Source organism: Periplaneta americana, chromosome 8 (genome assembly GCF_040183065.1).
Source record: "Periplaneta americana isolate PAMFEO1 chromosome 8, P.americana_PAMFEO1_priV1, whole genome shotgun sequence".
Classification (NCBI taxonomy): domain Eukaryota; kingdom Metazoa; phylum Arthropoda; class Insecta; order Blattodea; family Blattidae; genus Periplaneta; species Periplaneta americana.
In genome coordinates, this window is record NC_091124.1 from 134,155,625 (window position 1) to 134,169,025 (window position 13,401).

The window sequence follows — 13,401 nt, forward strand, 5'->3', positions numbered from 1 at the left end:
CTTTGCCAAACAGCTGCACATGTCCGTGTGAATTTCACTTGGGTTATGTCCTTTAGCCCACAAAAATCACACAACGCTTCGCTGGTCTTCACAAGTAGACGACAGTAACATGCGCGCTATCTTTGTTGAGTAGTTCACGCACACTATTCTCTCGCTAGAGCTGCACATGCAAAACGAATTGTGTCTGTAGTGAAAACTTCAAACTATATCTCGGTAAAATGTCAACATCCCAGCCGCAATACCAGCGCAGAAAAAAAATATTGTGCCTTACTTTCCGATCCACCCTCGTATTATACAAATGCAAGAGTTGGGATTTGGCTTGACGGTGCCAATTATGAAACTGACACACCAGATGGCCTGGAGTGTAGAGCGAGAATATTTGTTGAATGCAGATAGCGAAAGTGCCAGTGAATGATGGTGGTTTCATTTTAAACAGAGATAGCTATGTTCTCACAATAAGGGCTCCTAAAAATCTTGCCGCCAAGAACTCACAAGAGTCGTAAATGTGTTCGTTTCATGTTTTGTTCTTTGTTTAATGTTTTTAACTTTATTAACCCTAAGATGTTTGAGAGACTGTTGTCCGGACGATCTCCTATTTTTACATCAACAGTCCCTGTAAAATGTTCAAATCAATCAAAATAAGCCTATTGCTACATAACGGTCATAAATGTGTTTATGTTTCATATTTTATTCTTTGTTTCATGAGTTGGTCTTTATTGAGCCTAATATATTTCAAAGACAGTAGTCTAGAAGATTTTTTTTTTATGAACTACCTTATGAACTGTTAACAATAATGAAATATTCCATATCATTGAAATATATTTATAGACTTACATAAATAAGAGGTCATCAAATAGTTTAGTGTTTAAAAACACTATTGTGAATTTATATAAACATAAAGTAGGCCTAATATGAAATAACTATGCATTCCTTTCATTCACGAAATTGCCTTACCACTATCACGAAATTAGATACCCCTATCACGAAATTACCTACCAAACACGCACATTTTCAATCCTATTTTCTGTTAATAATTAAAATTTAGAAAATGAAAATACACCTCTCTGTTATACGTTTTGTTACAATAATGCCATAGAAATAGAAAAATATAGTATCATTCTCAAAATGGGGAAAAACTAGCCATAATATTAAAAATATCACGAAAATACCTTTCCTTACCCTACATTTCAAAATATACACAACCATATTTTGATACAGGTAAATATTTAATAGTCTTAATGCATAGCATTCATGTTTTACCATATCGGATTTTGTTTATTCAACATTGTGAGGTAAACCTTCAGTAAACATAAGTTTATATTATATGCTATCAAATAAACATCAAACAAAGCCACTGACTTAGCTTAGACGGTAGCGTGTTTGTCTGCTGATCGGAGTTGCTCTGAGTCGTCGGTTCGATTTTCGTTAGGGCTGATTACATGGTTGAGTTTTTTTCTGAGGTTTTCCTCAACTGTAAGGCGAACGTCAGGTAATATGGCGAATCCTCGGTATCTTCTTTCCAAATAACATCTCCTTATTAACAGTTTCATCAACGCTAAATCACCCAGTAGTTGATACAGCGTCATTAAATAATCAAATAAAAAACCTAAACATTGTATTCCGATGCAAATATGGCTTTCAGGTATAGCTAGCTCCCTGTGAAGCAGACTGAATAAATTCAAGGAAAAAATTGTTACGGGACCAGGTATCGATCCCGGGACCTTTGGATAAACGCGCCAACGCTGTACCGACTGAGTTACTCAGGAACTGCACCCGATAGCGTCTCAATTTTTCCATTTATATCCACACACCTCAAGTGGGCTGACAAGATGCCAGAAACTCAACTTTGAGTGCATAAAAACTATATGTGACTTGAATTGTGGTTTTCTGTTAACGTACCTACAGTGACGTAGACCTATATATTATGCAAACTGGCTTTCAGGCTTTCAGTCTGCTTCACAGGGAACTAGGCTATACCTGAAAGCCAGATTTGCGTAATATACTATACATCACTGTAGGTACGTTAACAGAAAATCACAGTTCAAGTCCACGAGTTTGTGTGCACTCAAAGTTGGGTTTCTGACGTCTTGTCAGCCCACTTGAGGTGTGTGGATATAAATGGAAAAATTGAGAAGGTGTCGGGTGCAGTTCTTGGGTAGCTCAGTCGGTAGAGCGTTGGTGCGCTCAGCCAAAGGTCCCGGGATCGATACCCGGCTTCGGAACAATTCTTCCCTTGAATTTATTGTGTTCTGGGTACATTTTTGCCACCATTTGCAAAAGCAAAAAATTCATGCAATAAATGGTATCAGTTTCACTTTAAAATAAAATATATTAGCAAGTAAAACAATATGTCAATAGATGCCAATATAAATAGTAATAGCCTATCACAAATTCTTTCCTCAGTGTTGTAGAGCTGTTTATTAAGATTTCAAAAAAGTTGAAAATGATAGAGATTGAAATAGGCCTACCCACTGAAACATTAGAAGGGTAATGAAACTATTAACCTGTAAAGGAATGGGAATATATTTTTATACGACTATACAGAGTACAATATGTAACAAGATAACTTTGACTGCGAAAAGTTAAAAGGGGGTCAATGACTTTAAAATTCCATTTGATATAAACCGAAAACTCATATTATGAATCAGGTTATAGGTTTCCAAGCTTTTAAACAAAGTTCATAACTTTAAAATTCCATTTTATTCGCATCTACCGCCATCAGCGCAATAGGAACTTTGTTAAAGACAAAGATAGTTGTAATCCTCTAGTGCTGGTTGCACAATTTTCTGCCGGCCCCATCTAGTAGCGCTTGGAAGCCGTTCTTGATGTGAAGCATAGAATGACTGAGCTGCTAAACTGATGTTTTCGGCAATTTCTACACAACTCTGTGTAAAGAATAATAAAAATTTACACGTCAGTATTCCTAATCATAATAATGACCGTCTCCACCGTTAGCATGCTCTAACGAACGGAAGGGCGGATCTGAGTCACGGATACTATGACCTTTACCTTTCCTTGCCTTCTGTGACAATGGAGTCGATACGTTGCACGCGTAGCACGTTTCTACACCGATGGCATTGTAAAAGTACCAACAAATCTTGCTCTTAAGCCCGTAACACGCTTAAAGAGTTTTCGCCAGCGAGAAATGTGTTGCGAGAAAATAACAAAATTGATAACATGGATTCAAATGGACGTCCACACACATGGAAGAGATTCTCGTTCGAGGCAAAAACCTCGCGCGAGTTTCTCGTTGAAATCTGTAGTTCAGCGAATTTTCTTGACACATTTATCAAAGATGTTTGACATTTATACTCTTTATAACGATTGAATGTAAAAAAAGATGTCACAGGTGGCGATGAATTGTATTGTTTTTATTTGAAAATGAGGAAAGATGGCTGATAATTGCAGTCAGAAACTTATCGAACTTGTACGATGTCACCCGTAGGCGTATTTATATGATACCTACGCGGGATGAAAACTATAAAAACACGAAACTTAAAGAAGAAATATGGAGACAAATATCAGATTATCTTAAAATAAATAGGGCTATATTTTATTTAGATGAGATTTAATAGTATTAATTAAACATTTGAAATAATGTATCTATATGTCTTAACAGTTTACATAATTTTAATCAGAACATAGCAAAGAATCCTCTATCATATCATAAATGGCAAAAAACTGTGGTTCATTCAAACTGAAATAACTCCTAAACGTATCATCATTCAAATCGAAACCAGTGTCCAAAACTCGCCCTTATTTTCGTAAGATACAATGTGATTTTCAGATATTTCTGGCTTTAATTTTAGGCCTACTTTTTCTTTTTATTAACAAAATATATTCTTGTAACTCCATTTCCTCATCAACTGAATATTCAGATTCGACATAGCAGCATTCGTACGTAATTTGTAAAGTACGACAATATACTAACAGGTTATATATTTAAGTACAACAATAAACATAAATACATATCTTATAACATTTCTCCCGAGTGATTACTATATTCAGAAAAATGTTTTCTGCATTAAGGCAGTGCATAGATGATCATAGCGAGGTGTGATCTGTGATAGCGAGAACTCGCCAAGTGTGTGGAGGAAGGTTCTTCGCCTCTTTCTCGCAACACATTTCTCGCTAGCGAAAACTCTTCAAGTGTGTTACGGGCCTTATTGTATTCTTTTTCCATTCACATGATTCCAGTAACGCTGAATAATTTTGGAGCTTCTGATGTAACAAGTATTCTGTTCTTTCAGTTTCAGTAGATGTACTGAAGAGTAGAGCAGAACAGAGCAACTTCTTTCGATTTGTCACAGCTTATCGTCGCCATGGACATAAAAGGGCAAACATCAATCCAGTTGCAATATCGGAAACAAGGTTTGTATGAAGTAACTGCCTCCAAGTTACGAAAGACTTGAGCTCAAAATATTTTAGATCAGCGGTGACCAAAGCGGGTGTCGTGATTACATCGTGTAATCACAGACATTCAAATGGGTACGAGGAGTTTTCTGTACATTGCTGTGTGTTTTATTCACGTACTGAAGGCAAGCAGTGGCGATACATGTCGCTCTACAAATTCTGTCTCTACAAGCAGTAAGAGGTGGTTTCGTAAAGAATGAGAAGGAGAGCTTTTATGTTGTTCTGTCGGACCATAGGCGGAGAGAGAATCGTTTCCTTGGGGTAGCAAAGCAAAACTATAGAATCTCCATATAACGTGGTTATGGGAGACATCATTTACCTCCTCCCCCCTTTATAGCTTGACCGTGGTACAGTATATCGGAATATGATCATTTAATAAAGGTATTTTCGGAGGCATGTTTTTTTGCAGTGTTACATCCATATCCGCGATGTTTCGGACCGAGTTGTGTAGGGTTTGTACTGTAGGTCTACTACAAATTATAATAGGTGAGAGGCACGATCATCCTCTCTTTATCTTTACCGGTTTGTTATTCGCCTGATGTTATGGTGTATCGGATGATTGGGATGTGCGCAGTGGAAGACTTACAAATAAATAGTGTGAATTTTTGTAACAAATATAATTAACAAATAATGGATAACAATTACATGAATGATAGAATTAAAGTAACATGTAAATATGAAGTTAAGTGAAGGGAAAGATATTGCAAGATAATAAACCAATCACTGAATCGTCGAGACTTTAACTAAACTGGGCCAATTTACCTACAAGTCATGATACAATCTGATTAACCAATTCCCAATAACAGGTTGCTGACCTATTAAGCGTTTACCCGTTGGAACATTCTCTCAATATAAAAAAAATGTTATGTTTTATTTAACGACGCTCGCAACTGCAGAGGTTATATCAGCGTCGCCGGATGTGCCGGAATTTTGTCCCGCAGGAGTTCTCTCACATGCCAGTAAATCTACTGACATGAGCCTGTCGCATTTAAGTACACTTAAATGCCATCGACCTGGCCAGGGATCGAACCCGCAACCTTGTGCATAGAAGGCCAGCGCTATACCAACTTGCCAACCAGGCCAACCTCTCAATATATATAGCCAACAACATATAAACTTTAACATGAATGCCCAGTCAATATGCTAACTCATAACACATGCCCCATTAAATTACAGTTACCATGAAATGCAACAAGCAAATTCAACGTACACATTGACTCAATATTTCACAAAGAATTAACCCAATAGAAACTGTCACAGGACTGATCAATATACAAATAACTAATTAAACATATGTCTCACATAAACTCTGCACATAGTACTGATAATAATCTCTGTACCTTACAATCAAATAATGCCCAATATATATATATACGATAGATAATATGTAACCGACGATAGTTTCAAATACGAATACTCGTTTGAATAGCAACAGAAACTCAATACACTCGGATTCCTGAATACCAGCGTGAGGAAACTAATGATAACCAATATGGAGTAGCAAATACTAGAATAATTACGAGACCCATACTATTCTAGTTCTTTACACCGAGTATTACGATGTAAGCAAAGAGATCGCAATCACCGCGATATCACCAAAACTGTCTTGGAATTTCAATTCAATCTCACACATCAAAATTATATATCTTCACGTAACCCCAACCACTTAAACCAAGACGTATAATCACCGAGTGATTTCCATACACGATCCACCACTATAACGCAAACACATACAACCAAATATAAAAATATCACAAGCCTAATTTAACTACTCCAATAATAAGTCTGATACAAACTTATATCAGCACTGAATCCCAAGATATATTCCAAACAAGGTTTCGTGTAATCCGTAGATTTATAAGTGAAATATGATGATGCACAATTCTCGAACAATCTAACACGACGAACTTAAGTTACAAAGTGTAGTTTGCTATTCGAGCCCTGCCTCCTGAGTGCTGATTCCTAAGTGTAGCTATCCGTACGCGCCCTGGCTCCTGAGTAAAGTTGTCGGTACGCGCCCTGGTTCCTGAGTAAACTCAAATATATCTGAGCGTAGCCAAGTAACCTCGCCTTTCCTCTCTCTTTTGTTTGACGAAACCAACCGGCCAATAGCTAAATTTAGGTATAAAAATGAAAGGAAATAGTAGCGCTATCTATGATATGCTGTCTGAGTGCACTCTGTCGGGCGAAGTGACGTACTAGGTGGATTACTGACGCGTCGAGCTCGGCTCATAGGGCATAACTTAAAACAATCTCTCTCTTTTTCTCTCTCGTACAGAAACACATGCATACATTAATAAAAACACGTAACAGTGCTAATAGAATATCTTTTATATGAAGTTTACCTTCCTGAAGACATCATATGAAATGTAAACTTAATTATTTTCTTTAATCTCGTCTCTAAATTTGCATATTATACCGGGATCACTTTTCTTTTTTCTGCATTGTTGTGCATTATGTTATTCATATTTCTCCAAGTGGCGGCCTGAACACCTGCTGGCTTCTAACATAGGAGTACAGGCTTTTACAAAATAAATATTTCAGTGCTTTCATTCCTCCAATGAGGTATAGAAATTCTTATACATTCAGAAATTTAAAATAAATATTATAGTCCAGACACATGATCTTAAGACATTAATTCGTCAACTTAAGCACAGAAACTTAATCATAAACAAAAGCAAAAAAGATATTTTGAATTCAATATTTTCTAACATTAATAGAATAATAAAGAGTTCAGACAATATTGGGGGAAGGGATAGTGCCTCCCCATGCTCCACCATAACTCCGCCTATATGTCGGACAGAATGTAATATGTTTATTTTGCTCAACGGTTCAGTTAGGAGTATATAAAAACATTAATTGCCACGCTGAATAAAGTATTAATAGGGTAAACATTGGTAATTTCGTGGCAGTGGTTATTTCGTGATACTTTTTCTTTGCTCTTTCGTGAACTAACCAATGGTGTTACGAGATTCAAATTTCCTCCAAGGGATTGCATATGTTGTCCAGTTTCCAGAAACATACAGCTACGCTTTGTGTGACTATTATAGCTGCTTCAGTGAGCTTTTATGTTTGGAGAGAGCAAGTTAGCGTCGACTTCTCAGGCGTACAAATTTTGTGGATGTTTGTAATTACATTACAGGGTTATTACTAAAGGTAAGCACATGATATTTGGTACAAAGATTTATTATATCTTATTGAAATTTTAGGAAATGTTTTTGGAATTTTAGATACAGCTGTAGTCACCATATAAGCTTAGCTTTACTGATAGAAATCTTAGTTGTTTGAGGCGAAATTTTGTTGAGTAATACTGCCCGTGCCTCACTTCCTGAGCTGTTTCTTTGCGGGGCGAGATGCAGAGGGGGCGAGTAGGAGGTGCTGGGTACCGCATGTGCCTACTACCCTACGTTCAACACATCGCCTTTTCAGGATTCCTTTCGTCAGCTATGGAGCAAGATCAGCCATGGACAAGCGAATGTATAGGCTACCCCCTCACAAAACAAATTATGTCCTCATCAATTCCTTAACTAAACACTAATACCAGTGCTAGACTACAATCTCTACTCGATATTATCGACCTAATCGCGATTACGGTTGTCATGTGTACACATCCGTAAACTCTTTCTTCAATGGCAGTGTTTCTCAACCTTTATCCACCGTGAAACCCCTTTTAATCTAAAGTGTAACTGCGGGATCCTTGTAATATTTTATTAGTGTTTAATAATTAACAGACAAGTGAAAGCTAGTATCTCAATAATTCTGTTCAGTGGGACGAATGTATTTGCTTTTTAAGCCTGCAATCTGGTTTTATGGCGGAAAGTTGTAGTCTCATTTCTACTGTATTTCTGCATTTTGTCTTTTCGATATTTTGTTTTAGTGAACACATACGGAAAGAATCCAGTGATGAAAGTGATAAGTATTATGGGTATTTTCCGTTTTAGATGTTCATTAAACATATTATTATTATTACGCATATTATTGGAATATTATTATTACGCATATTCTTGGATTATTATTATTATTATTATTGTTATTATTATTATTAGTATTATCGGTGGTTTCATGTTATTATTGATTCATATTTTCGTAACATTTCTATGTATTTTTGTAGTATCCACTAACAAGGGAAGTACCCCAGCTCGAACGGCTAAAACCGACTGGAAACGCGTTTAAAATATAATGTTATACCTGTTCCATGGATAAATATATAATTTATCCATGCCTGTTCGAATAGCTATCAATGCCATTCATCTGTAAAACTACGTGTGCGGCCGCCATCTGAAAGTTAGCGTACTAACCTCACTACGTCGTAGCTCTACAGACAGTACGAGTGAGACCATTGCGGTGTTCAATAGTGAAGTGCACGTATTAACGGCAGACATGAGTAGGCTGAAGTCAATTAATCCTGTAAACATTGTTTACCTGCTGCGCGAAAAGGTACGTCAAACTTACATACCGGATAATGAGGATGTAATTGGAGTGAGGATGAGCCGTTTGCATGCATGTTACGTGACATTATAATGCAAAAATACTACGGGGAATTATCAGAAGTAGATACCGACATATTGGATAGGAATAGTGATTGAGTGTCTGATGGCGGAGAAGAAACAGCACATGGGTATGAGAGTTCCAACAGTTCTTGAACGTCCTCTCCAGGAAATAAAGGAACTGCAAGTCAAAGTGAATACTCTCCTTCACTCTCAAAAATATCACGACCTAGTGTGCTACAGTGTCTTGATGATCTAACATTGGACAATATTTATGATTATTTTAATCGCGGTGACAATTCTCACACGGAACTAATGAACCGTTATAGCTGCATTCGTTTGAAATCCAACTGCAAGGTAATTTTGGATTATTTGACGCGCAAAATGCAAGACCGGGCCCACTTCAAGGGAAACAAATCATCAAATCTGAAGACTGTAAGAGCACAGTTTGACAGAGCCAGAGACTATGATCAGCAGTCCACTACTGGCACATTCAAGCGTGGCTCTAGAAGCTGCTACAGTAGCTGCTCTGGACAATTTAAAGCTTCTTTGGATTTCGCCAGCGGCTTCAAAGAAGAATATAACATGTCGTCCAGGCATATCACTACATTAGGAACAAAGCGGAAACATTTGTAGTAGATGTGAACATGTTCATTAAAGACAAAAACATAGTTATGCAACGCGTGTGGAATAATGATCAGAGCAATTTTTTAATGAACTATCGTCTTCTTAAACACTATCGCACAGAGGTGAAAAATCAATAGCTGGTGTGGTACAGTCTTTTTATAGTTCCACACAGTTACATAATAGGTGTGGCAGAGTCCATGGATGATAGATTAGCGAGCAAGCTTTACATTTGCAGGAAACACAGGGATGTTTGGTCCACAGTTTGCAAAGAAACTAGCAGCAATTTGTCCACGAAGAATCCATGTTGAAGCGAGTAAAAATAGAAATATGATCAAAGATGAAAAGCTTTTTACATTCAGTCCTCGGTGAACATGTTTGTGAAAAAAGATCTATTACTTTGTAATTTCTGGTCAGGACACAAAGATCACAGTCTCATAGAAGAATGTTTCCCCAACAAGGATACTACGTTACAGATACTGCCATCAAAGAAAACCAACCTCCGGGTGTATATATTTTTTCAGACGGTACAAATTGCATTGCAGAATTGTTGATTTTGTACACTTACAAATTGACAAACTGCAGGTCACGTTACATGATCGATGTTTCATCATCCGCCTTCACTCTGCAATCTACAACCAACTTTCTGCACCGAGGTACAGATCTATGTTAACATTTCGTGGCGAAGATCCGGTTACGAAGTTGATATTCCTGTTATATCATTTGATAGTGTGATCATTGTGGCTTGTGATATTGAACTATTGCAGTGCGAATACACCGAAGATGATGTAGCATGTTCACATGTTGCCCTTGTCAAGTGTGCATTCTGTTCCATTCCGTTGAGTTTTACTCACTTCATTGAAACTTCATATTTTCACTCTGTGACGAATAAGGAAAGAACGTACCACAACACAGGATCTTCTAGTTCGAGATATACGGACAGGTACGCACTGTATATGTTAATATATAGGATATTTCAAAAGTCAGTTCAAATATTAAAGCGCTATAAATATTATAAATATTCCGACTAAAGTCATCGGTGACCTCCGCGATCTCCAGATTTCAATCCTGCCGACTTTTGGTTTTGGGGTTACCTTAAAGAAAGAGTTTTCCTGACACATCCAACAACCTTACTGCAACTGAAAGATGCAATCTCGCAAGAAATTGCCAATATTCCAAGACATTATCTGCAAAATTCTGTACATGGTGTCGCAGAAAGAAAGCTGTACGTTGAACAAGACAACGGCGAACATCTTCCCAATGTTTTGTAAACCCCGTTGTTTGTCCAACACTGTGATGTTCTTGTTTTTTCCCTATCTCATATTATAATATTTATAGCAGTTTAATGTTTGAACTGACTTTTGAAATACCCTATACTCGTATATTATTTAAAGCAAATGTCGTGTAGTTTCTTGCCACATAATACCTCATTTATGTATTTTATGGATCTCCTTGTCATAACTTTCTTTTACACGGCGTTATTTGTTCAGCGCGATTTGTGCTTCTCTAGTCATTGAATTCGTTATTCTTCAATCATTGATTGTACACGACTGCGGAGTTTTACAGATAAATAACCTTGATGGGTGGTAGAACAAGTACAGCTCTGCATTTTAAACGCATTTACACTCGGTTTGAGCCGTTCGAGCTGGGGTACTTCCCTTGTAAGTATAAAATAGCCACCGGAGCAGCCCAGTTGGCTAAGGCGCTTACCTATCGATCCAGAGTTGCGCTCGAGCGCGGGTTCGATTCCCGCTTCGGCTGATTACCTGGTTGGATTTTTTCCCCGAGGTTTTCCCCAACCGTAAGGCCAATGTCAGGTAATCTTTGGCGAATCCCCGACTTCATCTCGCCATTACCATTTCGCTATCATCAATCCCATCGATGCAAAATAACCTAGTAGTTGATACAATGTCGTTAAATAACCAAGTAAAAAAAAAGTATAACATAACATTTAAAATCATATAGGGCTCACGGAACCCCGGAACATACTTTGAGAAATGCTGCTCTATGGTAATTCAGCAGTTGTCCAGACTGAATGAAGAGTGGTCTAGTGTGTACATACATTTTAGGAAATCGCCATCAGAGATAATAGCGATAGTGGTAACCACGATTAGAGTATCCAGTATTATAACCAGTAAAGATCCCTGCGATGGCATAGGATAATGTTTTCATAACATGTAATATGCTGCCGTGCCGCCACGCTGCAGCTGCCGTGCCGGTCCGAGCAGACCTAAGAGGTGTGGCTATAAGCACTAGAGAACTCTCGGTTCAGGACGTGAGACACTGGCAGTAAGCGTTACATTTTATACTATTTTTAAAATTGTTTTACAATACGAATTTTAGAAATCTTAAGATAAGATGTGATAAAAAAGAAAAGGGGGACGTAATGGGTTCAGTGTAGCTTCTGTTTGATTTGTTATCATGCTAATTGTCAATGATAAGTGCTAGATGACTTACTTGCAAGAATTGTAACAGAAGATGAAACATGGCTCCACCATTTTGGACCGGAGACAGAGGCAGACAATGGAGTGGCATCATGCAAATTCACCAAAGAAATAGAAATTCAAAAGTGCACCTTCGGCAGGAAAAGTTATGGCTACTGTGTTTTTCGATCCAGAAGGAGTCTTGCTTATAGACATCATGCCATACGGAACCACTATTAATTCTGACGCGTATGTGGCAACTCTCAAGAAACTTCAAGCTCGACTGAGTCGTGTTCGACGACATCGGGAGAAGCAGGATGTTCTGCTATTGCACGACAACGCACAGCCATATCTCAGTCACAAGACCACAGACCAGATCAGAAAATTCGGATAGACAACACTGAAACACCCGCCTTACAGTCCTGAACTGGTACCGTGCGATTATCATCTCTTTGGTAAAATGAAGGATCCCTTCGCGGAACGAGGTTAGAAGATTACTCCCTTGTGCACGCTGCTAAAGAGCGGCTCAGACGTGTTAGTCCAGACTTTTACCGTGCTGGTCTACAGGCCCTCGTTCCTAGGTTACGTAAGACAGTTGAAAGGGACGGAGATTATGTGGAAAAGTGACATTTTGTTCCTAAAGGATGTATCTACATTCTTTGAAAATAGCAAAGCTGTATGATAAAAATATACTTTTTAAACAAACGTTATGTATTACTTTTGGAGTTACCCTAGTAATATAGGCTATAGTAAAGTCCGTAATAAAACTGTTCACCCTTTCAGGGCAAAGAAGATGCCTTTTCAATTTCAATTTTTACTTTGATTTCATTCTTATTATGTGTTGATATGTATTTCTATGTTTTCTTGCTATGAATATTAGATGGAATTACTATGCTTGAAGTCTTGTAACAATAAATGAGAATTTCATTTGACTTTAATGAATTTTTACACAATTCTTCTACCTCTCACGAAATTATCAATGTAATATCACGAAATTACCAATGTTATCACGAAATAACCAACCTTTTAGCTTAAGTTGTAAAAGTGGTTTTTGGCACTTGTTCAAGAACGTGTCCAATCTTTTATGTGTCCAGATTTGTACAGCAAATTATCGTCTTTTAGATGAACAAATAGAAATAAGGCTAGATGTTAGTATAGGAACCACTACTGGTTGTAGTTTTCATGCCAAGTACATTTCCTCCGTCTCCTTACTTTATAGGCTGTCTGTCGCATGTAATCACTGCAGCTTGAGTTTTGGTCACCGCTGTTTTAGATGCTTTCGCAATATTTCGAAAGTGCCGTAACTGTTGGTGCATCTTTCTATGTTTCCCTTTCTTCATTAATGTGTCTGTTTAATGAAAACTAGACTCCTATATATATATATAGCAATAATTTTTCCATTGAGTCCAAATAAATACATGAATAAATAAATAAGTAAATAAATAAATATAATA

At 37.4% G+C, this 13,401-nt stretch overlaps 1 protein-coding gene across 5 annotated transcripts in view; it reads left to right on the forward strand.

Annotated features, from left to right (window-relative positions):
- Positions 1 to 13,401, forward strand: part of LOC138705069 (2-oxoadipate dehydrogenase complex component E1) — a 201,279-nt gene that overhangs the window by 15,483 nt on the left and 172,395 nt on the right. For 3 of the 5 annotated variants that reach the window (XM_069833664.1, XM_069833662.1, XM_069833663.1), the window contains exon 2: positions 4,251 to 4,371. The exons of the other annotated variants lie outside the window; for them this stretch is intronic. Coding sequence is in view for 2 of the 3 variants with exons in the window: in XM_069833662.1 (XP_069689763.1) it covers positions 4,251 to 4,371 (121 nt within the window). In the remaining variant the exon portion in view is untranslated. The remainder of the gene's footprint in view (positions 1 to 4,250; positions 4,372 to 13,401) is intronic. 5 annotated transcript variants of the gene reach the window in all.